At 47.3% G+C, this 12,805-nt stretch overlaps 1 protein-coding gene across 1 annotated transcript in view; it reads left to right on the plus strand.

Annotated features, from left to right (window-relative positions):
• Positions 1-12,029, plus strand: part of FAM234B (family with sequence similarity 234 member B) — a 30,034-nt gene extending 18,005 nt beyond the window's left edge. The window contains exons 6-13 of the mRNA XM_005308920.4: positions 309-456; positions 863-1,004; positions 1,624-1,767; positions 5,007-5,088; positions 5,252-5,407; positions 7,498-7,615; positions 9,340-9,563; positions 9,899-12,029. Coding sequence (XP_005308977.1) covers positions 309-456; positions 863-1,004; positions 1,624-1,767; positions 5,007-5,088; positions 5,252-5,407; positions 7,498-7,615; positions 9,340-9,563; positions 9,899-9,904 — 1,020 coding nt within the window. The 3' untranslated portion in view covers positions 9,905-12,029. The remainder of the gene's footprint in view (positions 1-308; positions 457-862; positions 1,005-1,623; positions 1,768-5,006; positions 5,089-5,251; positions 5,408-7,497; positions 7,616-9,339; positions 9,564-9,898) is intronic.
• The last annotated feature ends 776 nt before the right edge of the window (positions 12,030-12,805 follow it).

Here is a 12,805-nt window from a genome sequence, read left to right on the forward strand (position 1 = left end):
TCCTGTGCTTCCCCCTTTAGCAGTTACTGCTTTTGTTTTTAAAGTGGTTTTAGAGCACTAGTGAAAGCTGACAATCTGACAGCGACAAGGATATCGTAACATAAGGAACTAGACCAAGACTGGTAGCTCACACAGGAAATCAAATAGAGGAGGTGAGAGGGAGGAAGAAAGATGCCAAATGATTTGTCATGTGATGCATGCTGCTGTGTGGGGAGGGAATGGCAGAGCTTTTCATTGTGGGGCAGAGAGGCTTTCTACTTTGTGTGAGTCAATTCCCAGAATTCCCTGCATCTCTGTCACCTTTGCAGCCAGACCTGTGCTTTATCCTGGTATCGGGTAAGACGGGAAACCCTCTGGGTGGCCCCGTGAAGTACAGCATCAATGGAGAAGGAAAACTGATCGGCCCCCAAGCCCACATTACCAGCCGCGGAGCCATCTATATCCTGTTTGGCTTTGGTAAGATGGGCCACTGGCCTCTGCCACTTCCATTTGATCTCTTTTCTAAGGCACTTTAAAGCTGGGATCACTGTGAGCTCTGCCAGGATGTTCCTGCCATGCCTTCCACTGGTGGAGGCTCAGATTGGAGAAGATGGGAGCTCCCCACACCAGTGTAGGAAATGGCGCAGGAACAGTGATACCTGCTTGGAGCTCCTAGGACTGGAGTGGCTTGAAGCTCTCCAAAGCCTTTGATGCTCCTACGCATCTTCCTACATTTTGTCCTTCTCGGAGAGGCCGAGACTCTCCTCCTGCTTTTGTTTGATCACTATCCACCGGCAAATGGTCCCAGCCTCTTGTGCTCTCAGGACTGTCATCCAACAAGTGAGAATCTCAATCTTTGCTCTCCTTGTCACGTATCTGTTAGGTAATGTCCAAGCAGTCGCCCTGAGGGATCTCTTTGCCCAAGCCAGAAACCGTGACAGCTTCCCTCCTGTGCTGCAGCGGGAGGAGCCGGAGTGGGAGAAGCGCAGATCTGTCAACTTATCAGAGCTCATTGACATTTACAGGTGGGTTATGGTCTCTCCATTCGGGCTAAGCTGTGGTTCTGCCTGGGCACTGTTTGAGGTTCCCCTTCCACTTGAATATCTCTGTCCATCAGAGTCACCTAGGCAATGCCTGTGACATCAAGAACTTCAATTCCCCCCCTGTTCCAGTGATTGCAGTGGGCATATGCCATGTGTTATAAAGGGAACCTCGTGTTCCTCTGAGCCCTTGTTCCCCCCTTACAGCCACACATGTATAGGAATATGCCTGCACAGGGTAAAAAAAGTGTGTTTCTAAATCATTAAGAATCCAAATTAGCAGCTCTGTCTACACAGCAGAGTGGGCCAGGGTCATGTAGCCCCTGCATGTCCCTTATTCTCCATGCAGTGATTCAATGCCCAGCAGAGCCTGGGAAATCCTTTAGTGTGACTGCAAACAAGAAGAAAGCAGCAGGCCCCAATTTAGATGAGGTGGTGAAGTGGGGATTCAGTCACAGGAAAAAACCTAGAACCCATACCTCTGTGGATTAGACTCTCACATATTCAAAGGCGCTTAGAGCTTGGCATTGGCTGTTTTTATTTAAATAAGTAAATAAAACCTGGGAAGCCCAATTGCCTCATGTTGTCTTTCTTCCTCTCCCAGCGGGGGCGTTGAGTTCCTGCAGATGGTGACGGCTTCAGATACTAACTGCAGCGACCTCCTCATCACCACAAAACACAACCTGACTCTGCTGCGAGGAGAGGACCTGGAGCCCCGCTGGAACCTGGAGCTGCAGGACATTCACAGGTTAGCTACCCTTTTGTTTTTTCTGTGTCTCCTTTTCCTGTTTCTCTCCTCCAGACGCGCACACTCCTGTGGGAATCATCTGGAATTATTCCCCAAGCTTGCAGGGATACCCGGGAGCTGGAGTCATGTGTGTGTCGGTATGTTAGTGCTGTGGGGAGGGGAGAATGGGAGAGGGAAGGAATGAAAGAAAGGGACAGACTGAATCGCCAACATACTAGATTCAAAGAGTGACGTGCATCTTAGTATGTTGAAAGGAAGAAATTCGTCCCTGTGCAGGCAGCCAGCATGTGGTCTATGCAGCACTTAAGCCCCTTGAGATGATGGTGCATATGCTCTGTGCTGGACCTCTGCACAGGGATATATTTCACTCAAAGAGTTTAAGGAAGTTGCAAAATCTCCTGGGACAATAACAACAGGTGATTTCCCCAGCAACCCCAGTATTAACTGGTTGAATGTACACCTGGGCATAGATGGCAGAAGTAATTTGTTGACAGCATAAACAAGAAACTTGTTTTGGTACCTACAAAGGTGGAAACAACTGTGAACTTAGTGTGTCCCTAGCCTCTGTTTGCCAGAAGCTGGAAATGGGTGACAGGGGATGGATCACTTGATGATTACCTGTTCTGTTCATTCCCTCTGGAGCACCTGGCACTGGCCACTGTTGGAAGACAGGATACTGGGCTAGATGAACCTTTGGTCTGACCCAGTAGAGCCGTTCTTTTGTTCACTATCAGGTAGGAATTTATCCAGGAGGCAAGTGTAGAATCTTCATTAACCAATAGCGATCACTGTACAGTTGGGTGTGGTGTACTAATAGATGGCAATACACCTACGAGGATACAGTGATTACTTTGAAAAGGGCAGATTGCAAAACTTATGCAGGAAAATGGTGAAGATGAAGTGAAAGATAAAGGTGGAAACATAGATCATGGAATCATCCTGCAGCCTGTACAGGATCACTGTGCTAAAGGCCCAGATTAGCTGTTCGGTTTTTTTTTTCTCAGTGGGTAGATACAAAGAGTAAAAAGGGGAACAAAACATGCATAGTAAAGTAGAGAAGGGGATTAGTTTATTAGGGCTAAAAGAATATCATTTAATAAATGAAAACCCTGCTTAAACAACATAGCACAAAGTACAAACTCTGCCAGGAAGTGTCACACATGAAACAGCAGGAGGGATGGTGTGTCAGACATACAATATCTAAACCCAGCAACTATTCCTGAAGGCTAAAGAATTTTGGTAAGGGGAGCAAAGGAAGATTCTGGGGATAACAGATTGGGAAGCCTCACTTCACTACTAAGGATAGTGATGGCAATTCTCAAGTCTTGTCTTCATTGGAGATTGGCTCCAATTAGAGCCGCCAGTATTGCCATACAAGCACAGGCATAGGGGAGACAGGTTAAGCTGCAGTTTCCAAATGTGCAGCTTACGCATCCCAGGTTCAATCAGGGACAAGCGCCACAGTTTATAGTGCTTTGCCCATTTACCCTAGGGTTTTTGTACCGGTGCAGTTACACTGGTGGCTGGAATCTGCACAGCCCCCCAACATAGACAAGGCCTAAGGATAGAATAGTAAAACACTTGGATAAGTGTCACTCAGTCGAGTCAAACCCACACAGCTTCTGTTAGGGAAAATCTTGCCCTTTTGGAAAAAGGTAACAAAATACAATAAATGATAAAGGTGGCCTGGTCGATATAATTTTATTGGCTTTTCAAACAGCTTTTGATAAGATCCTTTAAGATCATAAAGGAGAATCACTAGCCAGAGGGTAAGGGACAAAGTCTGGTGGACTAGAACTTGGTTAAGCAATCGAAAATCGTGTTGTAAATGGATGATTTTCAGAAGAGAGAAGGTTTAATACAGGCTATCCCAGTAATTAGTGTGGTGGCAGAATTGGTTTGTTACACCACTGATTTGAAAGGTTTCAGAGTAGCAGCCGTGTTAGTCTGTATCTCCTCAATATATGTTCCATTCTATATGCATCCGAAGAAGTGGGCTGTAGTCCACGAAAGCTTATGCTCTAATAAATTTGTTAGTCTCTAAGGTGACACAAGTCCTCCTGTTCTTCTTTTCACTGATTTGAAAGTGGGAGTTGATGTTGACTGATGGATGACACCTAAAGTATATTTTCAGTTTGGGGGAAAACGCCAGATGAATTCAAACCCACAGGGGAATCAGGAATCTTGATGGCAGAAGAAATTCACCTTAAATAAATGTAAAGTAACACGCACAGGCAAAAAGTAGCCTCCACTTCTTGTTTATGCCAGTGTACTTTGAAGATACGGGATTCTCCACGGTCAATGACTTGGGAAACATTGATGCTAGTTTAAAGATATCTGTGCTGGGTTCAGAGGCAATGCAAAAGGAAATGGCATGCTTGGTGCACTACAAAGGGGATGAGCAAATACAGAAAATACAGTGGTGATAATAAATTTGTTAGTCTCTAAGGTGCCACAAGTACTCCTGTTCTTTTAGTGGTGATATTGTATGAAGAATTGCTTGCTCTTATTTGGAGCATTGTGTCCAGACCTGTCCAATTTAAGAAAGATAGAACTCAGATTCAAAAGCCAGAGAGGCAAGCAAGATGGTTAGAAAACTCAGGAGTTTACATATGATGCAAGAGATCTAAATCTAGAATTATATCGCATAGAAGGAGAAGAGTGAGAGGGGACTTGAGCTGAACTATTAAAGATTAAGAAGGGTTTAGTAAAAAATGGCCAGTGACTCTTTCTCACACTGGCCCATAATAAGGGAACAAGGAGTAATGTGATAAAAATAATGCCTCATACATCATATAATCCGTCTGTGAAACTTACTACTGCAGGCAGTCTGACAACCAAAAACTGTTGATGGATTTTAGAAGGTCTGGATAATTTTATGACTGCTAATACAAATGTGTAGTTGTGCATGCTAAGGAAAGGGTAATAAAATGTCAGGCTGCATTATGGTAAACTGATTACCATATGACTCAGACAGGAATTTCCCTCTGTGTTTATGGCACTAAAGAATTGCTTAGGAGCACTGTGGTTATTTTTCCCTCCTCTGATATAACGGCAAATGGTTGCTGCCAGTCAAGGACTATGCTTGGTGAATTAAAAGCCTGATCTAGTTTGGCAAATCCTGTGTTAATAGCAGTGGGATGAGTGTCAATCAGGGGAAAATTACCTAAAAGCGGGTGCATTGTCTCGCTCAATATTCCATGCTTCTCCAGTCACTGTTACTTTCTCAACATTCACAGCCAGCCTGCCCCTGGCTACTTCAATGCTGACCAAACCCTGGACTTCATGGTGCAGGCTCAGAGCAACGGCAATGTGAAAAAGGTAAATCCTGGGAAAGTTACCACTTGGGGAGGACTGTGGTGGGACAGAAGAGAGGACAGGGTATGTGCTAGCTGTAAGGTCCCTAGTCTCTGCCATAATCATCTGTCTTTTCCCATTTCCATGGCTCATGGTGCTCACGCTGTGTCCCCCTCCCTGTTTTCAGATTCTGGTGGTGGATGGTAAATCAGGCCTCCCTGTTTGGAGCTATGATCTCCCGTGTCACATGCAGGAATCTGATGCACTGTCAGTGATGACTTTGGAGAAGAAATCTGTTTTTCTCTTCTGGGCTGACGAAATGCAGCCTGCATTACAAAACTTGGTAAGCGAGAGAGAGCCCTGTTTCCACTTGGAAGCTTTCTGCCTGAGGAGTATTCAGTCTCTCCCCTTTTTCTTATTTCTTCTTCAGTTACAATGTTACTGAACTTAAAACCTTCCATATGGGATGGGTGGTGAGATGGGGGGTCTCTTGGTTCTCAATTCTGAAGGGTGCATGTACACACACACATACACATAGTCTATTTTTAAATCTACTACTAGATTATTAATATTTTTCCATAAATAGCTACCATTTTTGTAGGCTCCACACAAATGTGAGCTCCCCTGTACCTGTTCAGCAGTTCAGATCCATGCTGTCATTGATAATGATGTGGAACGCAATCAAGACCCCTCACATATTAGTTTTTGACATGGGAGACAAGGTGAGAATGAAGTATATGTAGGCCAAGAGGGAGAACAGAAGTGAAGGAAATGCATTTTTGATGGCGTTACGCAAACCCACATCTACATGAAGAGGAATAACATAATGAAATCTTCCACCTGTCTAAGGTCCGGTAAAGTCAGCCATCACCATGGTATCTGAGTGAAGGGAAAGAATAAGTGTACAAGGCCTTCAAGCCAGTTCTATCTAAATTCTGCATTGATTGTCTACAGCAGTTGAGTCTCACCCCCTAGTGGTTGTAGCTAATGGCTGCAGGGCTTGCTGTATGTCTAGGGGAGAAAGCAGTGAGAGAGCTCTGTGGGATGCCGCAGAAGCCTTTCCTAGTCCGAGTGTCACTGGGACAGTGTGCCGTTGGGCTCCCTCCTAAGAATACAGTGTTCCTAAGCCCAGAACTCTTTTATTTGGAAGAGTGGGGGGGGGGGCGGAGGGAGGGTGAACGTTCAGCTAAACGTGTGTTTTCCAGGAACTCCAGGGCTTAGCTTCCATAATCACTTAAACTAGCATTCCATAGCTTGGTGGGCAGGCTGCTAGACTGATCCAGGAGAGGGGAAAGCAGTGTGGAAGGGAGAACTAGTAGAGTCAAAAAAAGCTGCATGATCTTGGATCAAAACCACAGCCGTCACTTGCACTTGTGACAGTTCTCAATGGAGACAGCCCCATGAAGAGCTTGCGTGAACGAGCTCAGACAGCAGCCTGCCAAGCCAAGCCTCCCTTTTCTGCTATTCAGCATGCTTGCAAGAGCAAGTGCAGCCTGGCACTATGAAGCCACCAATGGAGGGCAACACCCAAGAGAATGTAGCTTTCTGAATGGAGGCTGGCAAGGGAGGAAAAGAACAGGAGCAAAAAAGAGTTTTAAAAATATAAAGCAAAAAATAGACGGAAGACAAGAAAGGGGGAAAAAGAACAGAGAGAGTGAAGGAAAGGAACGAGAAATGTGCCAGGGCATGGTGTGAAGGGACATAGGGATGGGAGGAGGAATGCCTCACAAAAGGGGTTCTAGATAAAGAAAGTTGATAACTGCTGCCTTACGGCTTCTACAGAGTTGCCTTTCAGGGCAGGCAGTAGCCTACAGGAGCCTGAGGAAGGGATTCTTGTTTGCTCTAGTGACTTGTTCTCCTAGGAGCTGGGCTTACATTGGTCCCTGCCCACTGGATGGTTGTGCCAGTTCCTGAGCTTCTGTTGCATTTGCAAAGTCTCACCTGCTGCCCCTTTGCCTCACAGCATTGGTCCCAGTCCTCTCAGCTAGTTCTCCGGTTTTCCCTGGCTGGAGGAGAGATGGGTTCTTAGAATGTTTCTTTCTTTTGCCTGTCTCCTCCCTCGGCATGAGTCCATAGAGAAGCTGCATGGGCTCACACGTTATTCTAGACATCCTCCAGGGGCTCCTTTTCATACTGAGAAAGAGCTTCTTCCGTTTGGGGACAGCTGCTGTGGAAGAGCTGTGCAATCAAAGGGGAGACTGCCTGAGATAAAACATTGTGGGAGAGACCTCATGTGTGAATGGTTCTCTCTCTGGAGCAGGAGAGCCCATCCAGGAGAAGAACTGAGCTTTTTATAGCAGCAGGTCACAGATGATTTCTGTAGCTCATGTCAGTCAGTGTAAGATGGGGGTTCTCAGCAAATGGAGAGTCCTTCCAAAGCAGGAGTTGTTGTGGAGGATGTAGCCATCCCTTTTTTGCCTTTCTTTCCAAAAGGAGCCTGGCCCAAGAAACAAGCATCCAGGGCTACACCACCTCTACCTCCTGCACCCTACCTTTCCTGCCCTCCTTTTGGACCTCACCAATGTAACAGACACAGTGACTGCTTCAGCCAGTAAGTATGCGAGGGCATGGGGTGCTTCTTAGTCTCATCTCAAAGGGAAACTGAGGAAGGCCAAATGGATGTTAAAAATCCTTCCCTGTTCTGAAGGAGAAGTTGGCTGTGAGGTGGTCTGGGGTCTTGCTGTGCTTCAGAATAAGCAGGACTCACGGTGTCCACCAAGGCCAGTCACAGAAAATCAGTGAAAACTGCCACCAAGGTTCAACTCCCACTCCTCCTCTCTTGCCCAACACCAGGTCTATAGGCTGGCAAGTAGAAAACTCACCAAATCGCTCTTAACATATGATAAATACTAAGGGCCTGATTCTGGTATCACACTGGTTTTACTTTGGAGTAGATCCATTGATTTCAGTGGAGTTATTCATTATTTACCTTGAACTGGGTAATCAGACCCAATCATCTTGCTGCCCCCAATACTGTGCCCGAGGCAGTCACCTATTCTGCGCTATGTGGTAGAACCTGCTCTGCTTCCTCCTCATTCGTTTGAAGAGGTGATTGAAAATTAAGTACTTTGTTTAAATATTAGTTTTTCCTTTGATGGTTAACCTGGATTTGCCTCCATACAAAATTACACAATCAGTGGAATGTGGGAGTTTAAATTACCTCCTAAGAGCATCAGCTGGACACCCAAGGGAGCATACCAGACCAGTTGGACCAATGGCCTGGCTGGTGTGGCAGGAGGCAAGATATGGGATTAGATGAACTGGCAATCTGGTGTGCCAGGAGGTGGGGCCCAATGCTAGACATGCCACAACCAAGTCTGCTGTGGTGTAATGATTCTAAGATTCGTAGCACTGTTGAAATAAATGGCTGCCTTGAAAGTAAGTGTAAATTCGTGGTTGGAGCAGGGAATTGGAGATGATGGTTCCTGGGTTTTGTTCAGATTATTCTATTCATTATGGGGCTTTGGACAAGTTTGTTACCCTCCCTCCCTTTATGCCCATTTCCCTATTTGTAAAATGAATAAAATGCCTACTGACCTAAAGAAGAGCACTGTGTAAGCTCAAAAGCTTGTCTCTCTTATCAGCAGAAGCTCATACAATAAAAGATATTACCTCCCCCACCTTGTCTCTCTAAAATGCCTACTTACAGGAGTACAGAGGATTACTGTTTGTAAGGTGCCTTAAGATTTGGGGATGAGAGGCTCTTTACATTATGCAAGTATGCGTAGCTGCCAGCGTAAGACTCAAAAATGCCAGTTGAGTCGCAAACTTCATATTTTGATCTGCATTGCAATTTATTTCCACTGCAGATTTTCACCTTCAAGATTTTTGAACAGAATTATCCAAATTTATATGTGACTAAAGATCCACAGTCCTTACGCAGGGTCTGTCTACACTGCAGTCAGAGGTGTGACTGCAGCACATGTAGACATACCCGAGCTAGCTCTGATCCAGCTAGCTCCAGCACCAGTAGCAATGAAACCATGGCAGCACAAGCTGAACAGCCTGGTCTGGGGCCCTGTGTATGTACTCAAGAGGCTAGCCTGGGCTACCATTGCTGCTGGTATTGAAGCCAATTAGATCAAAGCTAGCTTGGGTATGTCTACATGTGCTTCAGTCACATCTCTGATTGCATTGTAGACAGACTCCCACCCAGACATGACTTACACTGAAGTCAGTGGGAATCTTGGCTGAGTGAAGACTATAAGCTTTTGCCTAAAGGGTGTAATTTTCTCAGTGTTCGCCAGTATTTTCTCTCCCTTTTTTATCAATCAGTTGGAATTAATGATCTCCAAAAAGATGCATTTTACATCACCATGACAACGAGCCCGACCTCCGAAAACCAGCCAGGCCTGCTGTTGGTCAGCAAGCTGGGCCTGCGGTGGGCCATGCTTACTCAGAGCCGAATGGTGCCGCTGAGGGAGACCACCCCAAAAATCAGCCGTGGGGAAGTGAGGAGATTCCTCTCCAGGCTGAAGTTTATTGATTTTCCTCATAAGGTGAGACAGTTCAGAGGGAATCCTTTGCTAAGTCACAGGGGTTGGACAGGCAGTGCCCCTCCCCTCATGGACAAGGGTCGGGGATCTTTCTGCGCTGGCATTTGCAGGATGCCATCCCTTTGAGCGTAAATTGAGTGGACTGTCAGGGCATGCAGATGCTTTGGTAGTTAGGACATGACAGTTGGACTGGAGGAATCTTGGGAGCAGGACAAGGACAGGGGATGGTAGCTGGGGAGGGGCAGAAGGGCAGTGGGAAACATGGGGAAGGCAGGGGTCTCCTATCTGGACTTTGGGCTAGTAGAGTCCTGGCTGATGACTTTTCTCTCTTTCTCCAGTTCTAGCATGTTGGCCCATCAGGTTTCAATAGCCAGGTGGACGTGTGGTCTAGATGGGGCATGGGGAGCTGCTTGGTGATTCCTCAGGACGTCCGCTGTGCCCAGGGAGTGGGGACTGAGCACTCTCTCTGTCCCCACCACGCTTGCTGAGGAATGGGAGCAACTGTGTGTGACCCCTTCCCCCCCACACCCTGCCTGCATGCTTCCTTCTGGGTAACATGGCAATGAGAAGGCAGAGAGGTAGAGCTGTGAATAGAAATGTGTATATTTTTGTATGTTTAATTTATGAACTGGTTCCAGGAAGCTCCCATTTGTGTCCAACCAGCATTTCCTGCCATTCTGCACTAATCTCTGTATTTTTGTAGTGGAGCCTCTGCCTGGCTCCTATATGGCAGGGCTGGTCATGGACGCTCCACCAGCTGTCCTACCTCTTTATTTTACAGACACCAGGGCACTCCCCTTTTCCATGTCCAGTTCCCAGTCTCCTGAACCGTCCAGCCCTCTATGACCTTGGCAGGTTGGGAATGCGCGCTCCAGAAGAGAAAGGTTCCACACCCCCATTCCAATTACCCCTCCCAACCGGGTTGAAGTGGCTGGTGGAGAGGCTTCCCATTCCTAGGTCGCCCTTTCCCCTTGCTTTGTTTGCAGGCCCAGAGCTCCATAGAAACATGCCCAGTATTCACAAGAACATCACACCATTTGTATCCCAAAGCACATTTGTTACCTGAAGTGGGCCAGATCCTCTGGTACAGGGGAGTGCAGCCATTTTGTGCTGTGCCTCTGGCAGACTCTAGCCTGGATATGTGGCCCCAGGAATATCTCACCAGTGTGAAGTGGTTCCTCAGATGGTGTAAAGGCTTTTCTGCACCCCCCTGCTTCTTCCATAGGAGGAGGGGCTGGAGGCAAGGGGTAGAGCCAGGAGACCCTTTCCTGAACTGATCCCCAGCTGCAGTTTTGGTCCTTTGTGGCCATCACCAGGTAGCATAAGTTAGAATAGCCAGAAGGCTGCTCTGACTTAACAGTGGGGACCTGTGCTACTCACAGCTGCCCCAGAATCAAGAGAGGGTTACGGCAGGCTTTATATTATCACTCTCCCCTGACCTCCCTCCCAGTGCAAAAGCCAAAAGCCGGATCTGTCCCCAGTATGTTTTAATTCTTTGAAATGTAACCTCTGTGTCTCAGGGCGTGCAATGGCCTGTGCGCCGATTCTGGAGTGTGTCCGTAAAGCCTCCTGTGACATAGTGACAACACCTCCTTGGTGACGTCTGGTCCCTACTAACTCTTCCCACTGCAGGGTGCCCTCTTATAGGAACTGGTTTCCCAGCATGCCTCTCTCAGGCTGGCCCTTTACATTTGGCAGAGCCAAGCAGCTGTAGCCCTAAAGTGGCTAATTGGCTGCTGCTTGGTGCATTTTTTCTCTCCTCCAGCTAGTACGTCCCCTTTGTTTTCTTCCAGTTCTTCTTGTCTTAGTGCTGAGAAAAGGGCACAGCTTGGCACCTCCTTTTAAAAGGGAACATGAACCATGGGTGTGGTTGGCTCTGTACCCTGGGCTCTTGGCCCAGCTCCTCACTGCTTGTTTCTCTTGCTCTCTCTCCAGTGCAATGCTTCTGTGCAGTCTCTTCAGGGGTAGCTGCAACCCCGAGGCTGGGCCTTGGGCCTCTCCTTATTAATGCCAGAGCCTTTGAACAGTTTGTATATGCTTAATGGTATTTGTGTGTAAATAGCTTTGTAAATATTAGCACAACTGTAGCAAGGGACTCTGGTCCTGGAACCTGCCTGGCCTCTACTCTCTTCTAGCTGGGTGTGGTGTTTATATGTGTTGGTTGGTTTGTAAATCAGGCTGGCTGGTGGTGGCTGAATGTCTAAGTACCAGTAGGCAAGTTAGGAACAGGGATGTGCTTCCTCTCCACCCCCAGCCCCTTGCTGGGAAAGGCTGGTGAGTCACTACCCGAAGGAGTAATTCCCCTGAGGTGCTTCCTTAAACTCCTAGGCCTGATAGTCAGTGTCCAGTGATGCTAGCTCTCCCACAATGTGAATTTCTCCCCTGCATTCCCACTGTGAATAAAGACTCTGTCTGTATATTGTTGGGAACTGTGAACTGCAGTGAAACAAATAAATATCATGTACAACATCCCCTTTGTGTTTGACCCTTGTTTACCTTAGCCTGGAAAGGAGACTGCTTTTTGTTACGGGACGGGCTCCCTCGAAGGCATTTGGGGAGTGAAGAGCGAGCAGGACCTCACCACTGCACCTCTGAGGAGACTGTGTGGGAACGAAATGGACAGGGGTCCTGGAGGGGGAAAGAATGGAGCAAGGAGCATAGACGGGAGCCCCAAAGAGAAGGGGGTTGGGTGTACAGTGTGTAGAAGGAAGCCTCACAGGGGACGGGAGCAGACAGGACTTGGCCGGAGGTGATGGATACAGCTGAGGGGTGCTTTAAAAGGGGGATTGGTGGGTGGAGGAGGGAAGAGGTGACTGGAAAGTGAGTGGGAAATGAGACCCTCTTTCTATCCCTGTTCCAGTGGGAAACTCCTGGTTTGAAGCGATTTCTCTGGCTATTCTGGAGGAGGGTCTGGAGCCAGTTTAACTCAAAAGGAGTTTGACTGTAAAATCCAAAAGGGCCTGATGTGACGTTCTCCAGCCCACTGGGTGTTTTGAAAAATGGGAACCATTTCAAGTTGTGTGGCAAATGGAGCTGGGCATACATAGCCCAAAGCCTCAGGGGTTTATTAACATGGAAGTCAAAATGGTGTGATCAAAAGGAAAGTTCCAGACTCTCACCATTCTAATTGCTGACAGCGGCCATTGTCTCCACTGGGTGAGCCCTTTCCATTTTTGTGGTACTGTTGGCATTGGAATGGCTCCATAGCACCCCTGTGGCAGCAGAGGAGCCCCAGGATACAGGTG

This window comes from Chrysemys picta, chromosome 1, assembly GCF_011386835.1.
Source record: "Chrysemys picta bellii isolate R12L10 chromosome 1, ASM1138683v2, whole genome shotgun sequence".
NCBI lineage: Eukaryota > Metazoa > Chordata > Testudines > Emydidae > Chrysemys > Chrysemys picta.